At 44.3% G+C, this 11,300-nt stretch overlaps 1 protein-coding gene across 1 annotated transcript in view; it reads left to right on the top strand.

Moving 5' to 3' along the window:
• Positions 1 to 404: 404 nt before the first annotated feature.
• Pappa2 (pappalysin 2) overlaps positions 405 to 11,300 on the top strand; it is a 260,775-nt gene continuing 249,879 nt past the window's right edge. The window contains exons 1-2 of the mRNA XM_074047398.1: positions 405 to 702; positions 2,436 to 4,258. Of these exons, the coding sequence (XP_073903499.1) occupies positions 3,340 to 4,258 (919 nt within the window). The 5' untranslated portion in view covers positions 405 to 702; positions 2,436 to 3,339. The remainder of the gene's footprint in view (positions 703 to 2,435; positions 4,259 to 11,300) is intronic.

The raw sequence follows: 11,300 nt of genomic DNA, 5'->3' as shown, positions 1-11,300 counted from the left end.
ATCGAGGGTGGGTGCTGTGTAAGTCTGACTTCTTTCACACTTTTGCTCGGGTTCAGTGTGTGTGTGTGTGTGTGTGTGTGTGATGGAATTGAGGAGGGGGTGCTGTGTTTTTGATCTGATTCACTTGACAGATTATTTGAATCCAGCCCACCTTTCCGCACATGTCAAACAGATGGGATCATTGTTAAAAGCCTTGAGAGCCGGGCTGAGCGGTGGGTAAGGCAGGGAGGGGAGGCAGGAGGGGCACCGAGGGGAGGGAGGGGCACCTTCCAGGAGCTTTGTGTTTTCACACATTGGAACTGACAGGAGCCCTCTTTCCGTGGGTGGGGGAGTGTTTGGGGGCATGGGGCTGATGAGGGGGATGGAAAGGGAGAGAGGTGGGGTGTTGGTGGGCAGGGTTATGATGTCACAGCCAAAGTTACAACAGGAGGAAAACACAGAAATGGTTCAACATTTTTTTTAAACTTTGGACTGCCAAGAGCTGAAGGAGAGTGGTGAGCAGAGGAATGAAGGGGAGAGAGAGAAACTAAACTGGAAGCTTGAGTTGTGTGTTGCCTCTTGAAACCTTATGAATGGATTACTAGCAGCTGAGAGCCAGGACAGACCTATAGGGGATGCGAGATCACTTACACACTAAAAGGGGGAGAAAAGCAGGCGGAATCCTCTTCCTTGCTGTATTATCCCTCCTTCCTGAAATGAATGGTAGGAATCCTTTTACTGAGGGTCCTTGGGATGGCATGGGGGAGGGGAAAGTTGACTTCTCTTTTTCTTACCTGAGTATCTTCCCCTTAAGACTCCTCTTCTCTCTCTCTCTGTCTCTCTGTCTGTCTGTCTCTTTCTTACTCCCTCTTCCTCTCTCCCTCCTTTTATTTTCTGACTTTCTGTACATGCTTCCCCCAGTCTCATTTTTTATTCTTCATCTGCTTCAGAGAAAAAAAAGAGAGAGAAAATTGAGTCAGAAAAGTGAAGGGAGCTTTTCTGAAGTGAAAGGAAATATAAAAGCGAAAGGGACAGTTGAGGACTGAGGGCTATCTGCTTAGTAATATCCACGTGCCTGAACTGATAGCTTCTCTGGGGACTTAGTTTGAGGCTCCAGTGGATACTACAAGGGAAAACAGGGCATGCTGGGGATGGGGTGCATAGCATACAGCATTTAAAAACAAATAAGTCAGTTACTGGCTGGGGTAGAGGAATTTAGAAGACAATGAGGAGACCCAAGGTGAAGGAGGCAGTGTGTGATCTTACTCCAAAGTGTGTGGGCTGCCTGTTTTAGATGAGGGCAACACAAGCAGTGATTTGAAAAGTACAAGTAATTTTTTCTTATTACTTGAAAGAAGAATCCAATGTATTTCTCTACCTGTTTTGTACCACCTGTGGTCAAGTACGCTTGTGTTGAGAATTCAGAACCACGTTGCATGTGTGTGTCTATGTGTAAGTGTGTGTGTTTGTGTACAGGCACATGCATGCAAAGGATGGGGACCCCTTGAGAAAGCTGGTGTCTAACATCTAGGCAAACATTAGAGGTTAAAAATCACAGTATTAATTCCCCCATCTTACCCATTCATTTCAAATGAATTGAAAAAAGCACTTGCTTGAGTTTAGAGATTCATTCTTGTAAATTACTTATTTTGAACATCTCATTTGTTTATTTGCTCATTCAGCATACAGTGACTTTTGTTAACTTTAGATTGAGAAACTCCTGAGAGAAAAAGATCTATGTATTACGAATGCATGGCATTTCCATTACTGCTTCTCATAGAAGGGTAACTGATTTCTCCTTTCCTCCAAAGTCCAATGTGAACAATGTGAAGTGAATCTAGGTATCATTCTTTTAAATCTGAAATGATTGATTGAAATCAGAAATAATACAGGCTTATGACAAAACAAAAGAAAGAGATGCAAGAGGTCCCTAAAAGGCTAGTGTGGGCTTATTAAGCAGGTCTATTCAAAACACATGTGTGTATGAGTGTGCATGTGTGTGTGCGAGAGAGAGAGAGAGAGAGAGAGAGAGAGAGAGAGAGAGAGAGAGAAAGAGAGAAAGAGAGAAACAGAGACAGAGAGACAGAGAGAGAGAACACCCAGGAAAAAAGAGTGCTCCAAAACGGCATTGATTGTTTGCTATTGATTGTGTAGGCTGCGGCTGCTGAAAGAGAAAGCCTGAGAGGTTTACTGGGGAAACCAAGAGCGGCAACTGTCCCTTGTGCCTCAGTGAGGTGGGGAGGTTTTTCAGGAAGAAGGAGGGCACAGGGAGTAGGTGGAGTGATGCACCAAACTTATTAGCTTTGACATCATCATTGTCTTTAGATGAAAAAAAAAAAAACAAGAAGATAATTACAGGCAGAGAGACAGGGAGAGAACGGGAGCAGGAGAAAACGGAGGGAACAGGTCCCTCGAAGTATATGCTCTTCTTTCTGTCCTTTTTTCCATCTTCCCAGGGACCCACAAGGCTCCTAGAAGGTGAAGTCAAGGACTCTCAGACTCCTTTGGTCAGGGGAACAGCAGACTGGCAACCCAGAGGAGAACTTTACAGAGACTTGCAACATACCAACAAGTTGGAAGGGGATAAGAAACCCTTCAACAATCAACAACCCCAAGCTCCAAGCTGAAGAGGTCATTCTAACCTGCACAGAACCACTGGAAGCTGGATGGGGACCTGGCTGAGAACATCTGGAGAGTGAAAGTTAAGTACTTGCTTGGGTTTTTGTGTCCCCAGATTCTTTTTACATTTTTAGACAATAAGCATCAAATTGTGTATCTCTATATAAAAGTTTTTCTAGGAATTTATTATAAGCTGAACATATTTTGGGTTAAGGGTGACAAAAAGAGAAAGTAACTCCTAGAGAAAGAAGAAAAAAAGAAAAATTTGAGAACAAGACTATTTTGAATGACTTCAGGTAGCAAGGGGTATGTATTTTTAAGTGTGTATTTGAGAGAATTTGGCTTATGTCATGCGCTTCTATTAAGAGGGGAGGGGTTACTGAAGAAGGAAGAAAAAGAAAAGAAACCTGAGCTCTTTGGGAGGAAATTCAAAGGCAGCAAGAGCAATTAACTTCATTTTTCAAAGACTAAAATAGAGCAAGAAGAGAGGTCAAGGGCGAAGGTGAGGGAAACACACACAGTGGGAGCTGCAGAGAAGCCACGCTGAGCTGGCATAGTTTCCAGCACAGGTAGCCAGGAGAGGCACTTTTTCAGGCTACTTGACAAAGTTTGGTTTGTGAATGAAACAGTTTCCCTGGTGACTGCAAATCCATTGCTACCTGTGTCTTCCTCCGCTCCCCATCATTCTGGTGTGGTACCCAGAAGTTGTCTTCTGGTTCTAAGGGAAGAGCTGAGGGAGGTATGATGTGTTTAAAGATTCTGAGAATGAGCCTGGTGATCCTGGCTGGGTGGGCATTCAATACTGCTGACTCTGAACTGGGCTGGACACACAAGAAATCCTTGACCCAGAGGGCATACCTAAATCAGGTGCTGTTGGAAGGAGAACGCTGTTGGCTGGGAGCCAAAGTTCGAAGACCCAGAGCTGCTCCCCAGCATCACCTCTTTGGGGTCTATCCCAGCAGACCTGGAAACTACCTGAGGCCCTATTCTGTGAGAGAGCAGGAAACCTATCATGCTGGACACAGTAAATCAGATACCAAGGGACAGTCTATGAGCCTTGTTCCCCAAGACCTTACTGAAAAGCCAGCAGGAGTGAGGAGGGAGGCAGAGCAGCCAGCTGCCCCATGGGTAGGGGATGGTCCTATTGGGCAATCTGAGCTGCTGAGAGATGATGACACTTATCTTGGCAACCGAGGATCCAAGGCGTCTCTAGGTGAGGCAGCAACTCCGGGAAGCTTAGCTACTGCTGCCTCCATTGCCACTACCTTCGCACACCTGGAGGATCCCAGAGCAGAGACTCAAAGGAAGGGCTGGGCCAAGTCCAGGCATCCTCACCAAGTGGTAAAGAGGCAGGCAGAAGATGTGCCTGGAGACCCCCACGTCTCTCCATCACGTTTTCAACCTTGGCCTAAGCACCCCCTTAAACACGGGGTTAGAAACAGTCCAATGGAGGACAGCATCCAAAATGGTGGAGGGGTCCCCAACTGGGAAGCAGAGACCTTTAACCCCCAAGGAGGATTGCCTGTCTTGTACTTCTCTGGGAGGCGGGAGCGGTTGCTGCTGCGTCCAGAAGTGCTGGCTGAGATTCCCCGGGAGGCGTTCACAGTGGAAGCATGGGTGAGGCCAGAGGGAGGCCAGAACAACCCAGCCATCATTGCAGGTAATAACCCACTCTTGGGTTTTTCTGAGGTACTGGGGGTGTGGCTGACTCCATTTCTGCTGGGGTTAAACATAGGGAGCAACAAGGGGGAAAGGGTCAGAACAGGAAAGCCAGGAAGAGTTGGCCAGGAAGGGGGAGGAGAAGGACCTTTATTTATTTGCAAGGCAGCATTTCTGGCACCATCAAGAAGACAGTAGCCTACTAACTATAACAGCATTTGCCCCATGTATTGATCTCATGTAGTTCTATACATTGTGCTTGCACTTAGGACTTGGCTTAGCTCTCTTACCTTCTTTAAAGGGAAAGGACTCTAGTTCTTTATCAAAGGGAAAAGGGTGTCACTTTTGTTTCTCTTGGTCCAGTATGGGTACCCAGGCAACTTTGAAATAGATGAGAGTCCAAGAACCTGAGTCATGCCCAGGCTGGTCCAGGCAGTGAAGGAACAAGGCTGCCAGGTGCACAGCCATTGGGTCCTGGCTTATTACTTGCTCTCTGAGCAGCTCTGGAGCCAGGCAGAAAGGCAGCACCTGTTCTACTTTCTGGGGTCCCTTTCACTTTGTCTCAACAGCCATGCGTATAGCCTAGGAACAGCAAGGTCTGATGGAAAGGTGGGTAGGATCCTTTCTTCTAGCCCTGGAGGTTGTTACAAGAACCTAAAAAAAACAAAAACAAAAAAACCTTATATAACTCCATGATGTTATCTAGAGGCACTTGTCTGGGAATATTACCTATATTTATTTCCCCCGTATACCCAGATCTTGGCTTTTGCTGAAAGTCATCCAGAAGGGCAAGGAAAAGTAAGAGTGGGGTTGGGAGTAGCTGTCTCCTTTTGCTTTCCTGGGGAGATTGATTTCGAGCAAGGGGTGAAAGATTAGAATTTATATTTTATCATTTAGTGTCTCTTTGTCCTTTTGGGTTCCTCACTATGGAACCTAACACAAAGCAAGGCAAATAGTAGAACCATTTAGTCTTATTAATTTGGATTTTTCTACCACACCCTTTGATATTTGAGGTTCCCATTATATTGATGGGGAAACTGAGGCAATGAGTGGCGTCTCAGAGGCATGCTGGGGATAGAACTCCAGAATCCCTGAGCTGCTTGACAAGTCTCCAAATTAAAAAGTTTTCGGATTGGTGGATGCCTGCAAACAAGTTTCAGACGAGAGAAAGAAATCTGGAAGGAAAGAGCCTCTTCCAATGGGGTGTTGCTGGAACATCCCTTCCGGACACTCTGTCTCCCCCTCTTTGGCTGTGATTTCTTCTTTGGAAGCTGGGATTCCCAGACACTGAGCACTCTTGAGTCTTGTGGTTTTGCTCTATTTTATTTTTGAGTGGGGGAGAGGGTAAGGGAAGGGGAAAGTTAGAGGGCTGGGCTCTAAGTTAGGTGGGGGCAGAGAAAGAATAGAAGGAAATCCTTCTGGGGCCAAATTGAGGAAATAATGAGATGATTATCTGATCAGAGTTGGCAGTTTCACAGTTTTCCCAGATGACATCTTCTTGCTGCCTAATCTTGCTTCCTGTACCCATCTGCCAGGGAGACTGTGTGCTTGCAGCTCAGACTTGAGACCCACAACTCTGTTTGCCCCTCCTCTTGCAGTAGCAACATAGGGACCTGGGATCTGTTCCCTGGCTGTGAGGAATTAGCAATGGATCCAACAGGAATATATGTGGGAGGCTCTGAGTGGTTATTGGTTCAAGTTATTAAAACCCAAACCTGGGGAACAGATTCAGGACCATTGCTCCTGGCTCCTGTCCTGTCGTTCCTGTGTCTCTTCTCTGCACAGAGAAGACTGTAGTTATGACTTGATTCCAATTCTAGCATTCTTTGTCACACTTCTCCCACTCCCACCCTATGTGTCTCCCTGCCTGTCCCATCTGTCCATCATCAACTGCCCTCCACACTGCCACACATACTGAGTGTTCACACCACACACTCAGTGTTCATCTGAACTCTCTTAACCTCTTCAAGCTTGTAAAATCAGCCAGGGAATCTTTTTAAGATAGTCTAGCTTCTGAGGCTTCCTTTTCTTCAAAGCAAAGTGGCCCCTGTGGTATTCTGGGAGTTTCGTTTTAGGTCTTCTCCAGGAAGGTCTGGGGCAGAAATCATCCAGGTCTACCTTCCTTACCTTTCACTCTGTCCCTTTGTGCATATCAGGAAGTATTCAGTAAAGACCTAGGGTAAAAGTCTGAGAGATAGAAGTTGAAAACAAAGTCTCTATTCTTTAAGATCCTAGCAAGTGGGAATCCCTGAGAGTTTAGGTATCCATGTCTACTCATTGTCTTATCTGCTTACACTTTACCTGTGGATTCTATGGGTGAGGACCATGAAGTTGCCAAAGTAAGTTTTCCTTAGGAATAAAAATAAATCTGCACAAATTTACTCACACCTATTGATAGACAGCTTGTCTTCTTTGGCACAGTCTTTGGGTTGGTCACTACCTGTTTCTGGGGTGGTTGACCTTCAAATATGCAAAATGACAAATAGAATTGAGTCTCTGGGAGCTACATACAATTCAACTGTTACAATTCTGCTGCTCCATTGAGGACAGAACAAGGTGCCCAAGACGTGACTTCCACACTCTTCCAGCAGCTTTCAATCCTTACCTTCCACCTACTTAACTCAAACCCAGTTTCCAAGTCTTCCATCTACCAAACTTAGAGTATTTTCTCTTCAACAGAGAAGTCAAGTAATTCAGTTACACCAGCCATTGTTGGGGAACCCCCTACCCCCAGATGTGGGGCTTTGGGGAATACTTCCAACACGGGGCACTAGGTGGCAGTGTTGCTTCATACACAGGACAGTAGTAAGCACCATAATGAAGAATGTTTCTGATTTCTTGGATTCTTGTCCTGCTCTGGCCTCTGGGCTGTAATTGAATCATCCTTCCCAAAATGTTACTGGTAGGCATCCTTTGGGGTCAGCTTCGTATAAGTCTTTTTTTGGGGAGGGGGCTTTTTGGGGGTTGTGCCTAACTTGTATTTCTGTCAACTAGTAAAGAAAACAAAATCAACTAGTTACCTCTCTCCCTCTACCCCAAACTCCAATATTCTTCCAAAATAGGAAGTTGGCTCCAGAGTGGATTGCAAGAATACTTTTATTGAAGATCTAGAACAATGCAGAGATCACATACTTTAGGCATTAAAGGTTTCTTGGCCCTTGGAGGAGGAATCTTCATTCTTCCTGAAAGGTAAACCTTCTGAAGTTGCCTATTTCCCACAGCTAAAGCAGACCAATTAAGGCATAGAGGAGGAAAGAATGCAACTACTCCACTCCAGTGTCTTCCATAAAAATAACTAGTCAAGAGTCTGGCAATTCAGGCTATGTGGCCACCTTGAAGTAGCCTGAGGTCAGGAGCCTATTCAGTTGGGCCATTGGAAGTGAGTAGTGGAATAAGCCAAATTCTGTCCTCTTCTGGTGTGAACTCCTTGAGCTTTAGACATAACCCCGAAACCATCCTGTGCCTTTCCTCTGTCTCAACTTCCTTTCCTCACCTTCAACCCCAACATACACAAAAGAGAGAATTTTAATAGGTTCCTCCGCACCCATAATTGATTTCAAATGTTCCCTGAAGTCGCCCAGCTGAGTAACCACCTGCAGCTCCAAGCTACAGGAGACTGAGTCACTAAATCCATGGCAGAACTGGAGCCTGAGCCCAGTTTTCTTCATCCAACAAATATTTATAGAGTGCCTTGCCATGCAAAGTGCCGTAAGTCACTGTGGGGAATACAAAGATGTCTAAGAAACTGTCCCTGACATGAAGACAAGTTTTCCTCCAAGGTTTAGAGCATGTCCCAGTGTAGAACTTGGGAGACAGACAGGCCTGGAATCACATCCCTTCCTTAACACTTATCAGGACTGTAGTCTTTGGCAATTGTGCTTTTCTGAGCTCTGTTTCCTCAAATTGAAAAATGAGAAAAGAGAATTTATATAAATGTATGATTCCATTGAAATAAAATTGAAAAAAATCAAGAGAGGGAGAGAGCGACAGAGAGAGAGAGAGAAAGAGAAATTAGGAAACATCTTGCAGAGTTGTGATGATGTTTAAGTAAGTCATATATATAAAGTGCTCAACACAGGGCTTGGCCTGTGGGATTTATTTAGGACATGGAAGGGATTAGCAGTGGGAGACAGGCATACTAAGAACAGTGTTTTAACCTTTGGTTCTAACCTACTAATGTTTCATTTTTCCTTAGGTGAGATATATCTTTAATTCCTTAGGAATTTAGTTTGCTAATCTGTTAAACTGGAACGATGGCAAATAGTTGTTTTGTTTTGTTTTTTTTAACAACATGGTCTCAAAATAAGAACACTAGAATCAGAGGCCCTAAAGGACCCATTTATTTTATTTTTTTTAAATAAACCATCTGTTATTTTTTAGCTTGGGCAGTACTATTTCAAATAAATTGGACAATGGTGCTAACACTTTTTTTGGAGCTATAAACCCTATTGAAAAATATGATGAAATCTCTGCTTACTCCCTAGAAAAATGTACATGTTTACATGGGTTATGTAATATTCAGAGATGTCTGAGTTTCCGGATGGCCAGCTGACATTAGGTTATTGTTTAATTTTCTTTCTTCTTCTTCTTCTTCTTCTTCTTCTTTTTCTTTTTTTTTGGCAGTACTGCAGTTTGAACTCAGGGCCTCTTGCTTGCTAGACAGAAACTGTACTACTTGAGCCAGACCTGGATCATTGTTTAGAGCCTATTGGTAGATTTTCTGTTTTGAGTGACAGCTATGAAATGAGATTTTTCAGGATGCTGTGACATCCCTTTCTCCCAATAAGGTAGTTTTGCATTCAGGGTGAAGAGTTTTGTTTATATGGAATATGGAGCTTAACATAACATAGATTCACATGAACAGAGGAAGAGCTGCATGTAGTAGCTGCCTTTATCCAGCAGGATTTAAGGACAGCTAAAGAACACTGTCCATTCTTTTCCCAAAGCTATTCTGAAGATAGGTTTCTATACCTCTCCTCAGTTACATGTAGCAGTGTCTGTCCTTAGTGGACCCTGAGGAATTGCCCAGTTCCTTTCACATACAATTCCTGGATCAGGACCCAGATATGAAGTGAGGTTGTGACAACCCTTCTCTTGGCACAGAGCCATTGATGTAGGGCCAGTAATTTACCCCTGGGGGTGGGGTAGGCAGCTCATTTTGATGACAATGAGATACATTAGTTTTCTTGTCTGAACAAGTACGATGCCTTGATGGCTATAAATTAGCATTTTTGTGTAGGAAGAGTTTTCACCATGTGACTTTATGGTCCTCCAGAACAGAGGCCATGGTTGGAGAGGTAAAACAGACTGTCACCATCCCCTTGTTTTCACAGCCTACTGCAGGGTCCTCTTCTGTGGAGCTTTCTCTGGTTCCTGGCAGGACAGCAATCCCTCCTGCCCCCTGCCACCTCTGTCTCTCTCATCTGCTTCCATAGTTCTTCATGTGTGCTTTCCTGGGCTACACATTACTTCTTGTTTTATTAGTGTGCACATGTCTCATTTCTATCAGCTGAAGATTCCCTAGGAGCCAAAACATGTCCAGTCTACTTTTATCATCCCAAAGTTCTATACAATGTTAGACTCTCAGTTATGTTTAAGCTAGAAATTTAGATTGCCAGATGCCCATTAGGAATGAGTAAAAGAGTGAGAGGAACTTTCTGGAGTGGGAGGAGTTTTGGGGGAATGAGGACAATGGCTTTCAAATTCTGCTCTTGCTTTCTTCAGAGGTATATTAGGAATTTCTGAGGAAAACTGCTGAGTGCACGGCTCCCCTCCTACTTTCAATAAGAGCAACCCCTCTCTTCTCTGTTTCATATGAGAGGATGCTTTAATTCCTTTAAGAAAATGTTAAACTCCCTAACTTTAGAGCAGGGGTTGGTATCAAAATGGCTAATGGACCACAACAGATCCAAAGCCAGAGCCTGTTTTTGTAAATGAAGTTTTATTGGAACACAGCAACACTCATTTGATTATGTGTTCTTTGTGGCTGTTTCCATGCTAAATGGCAGAGTTAAAAAGTTGCAACAGAGACCTTATAGCCTGAAAACCCTAAAATATTCACTGTCTGGCCCTTTGTAGAAACTTTGCCAATCTCTGCTCTACAGCACTGCTTTTTTTTTTCTTTTAGCTGTACTGGGGGGTGAAGATCATTGTTTCTTGAACTTAATGTGCAGAGAGATCAGATGGGATACTTATTAAAATGTTGTGGCAGCTACGGGAGGATACCTGGCAGCAGACACAAAGAGAACATGCCCTGCGTGACTTCAACTATAGGGGGTTTCGTCAACCAACGACTCAGGCATGGTTTTCATCACTTGTGTTTTTATGGAGGCCACAATCCCTAGGGTGGAAGAGATAAGGGCAGACCACTTCCCAAGATGTAGTTGACTCTGGCTTGGGGACTATCAAAGGCCTTGCAGGACATTCATGAGACTGCTTGGCAAACTACAAGGCTTGCATCCAACTTTTCTTCCTCTCTCTTTCCCTCAGGGTCAGACTTGCATCATGGACTGGTGGTTCTCCCAGTCTTTTCTGGCTCCCTCCAAACTTTCTCTCAGAGTTATCTCCTCTAACAAAGTTCTTGCATATTTAATCCTGTCTTGGCATCTACTTCTTGTATTAACACAACTCTCTAACCCAAATGCAGATTTGGATTTAGTAGATCTGAGGAAGTCTGAAATTCTGCATGCCTAACAGGCTTGTAGGTGCTGCTGCTGCTGTAGCTGGAGTGCATGGACCACGACTTAGGCAGCAAGATTCCAGACTTGTGAGCCCAGAGCAGAGGGCAGCAGGATTTTTCTGTAAAGGGACAGTAATAAATACTTCAGGCTTTATGGTTCAGGCTTTAGTTCAGACTGTATGGCTATCCAGTCTATGTTGCAACTATTGAATCCTGTTGCTAGAGCAGCAAGCAGCCATTGGCAGCATGTAAAAACATTGGTATGGCTGTTTTCCAGCAAAACTTTATTTGTAAAAACAGGTGGCAGGTGAGGCTCCCTGGCAGTAGCTTGCCAACCCCTGTTGTAGAGGGTTAGTCTTGAATG

This window comes from Castor canadensis, chromosome 11 (assembly GCF_047511655.1).
Source record: "Castor canadensis chromosome 11, mCasCan1.hap1v2, whole genome shotgun sequence".
Taxonomy (NCBI): domain Eukaryota; kingdom Metazoa; phylum Chordata; class Mammalia; order Rodentia; family Castoridae; genus Castor; species Castor canadensis.
The sequence above is the reverse complement of the archived record's forward strand: the minus strand, read 5'-3'. Positions and strand labels throughout refer to the sequence as shown.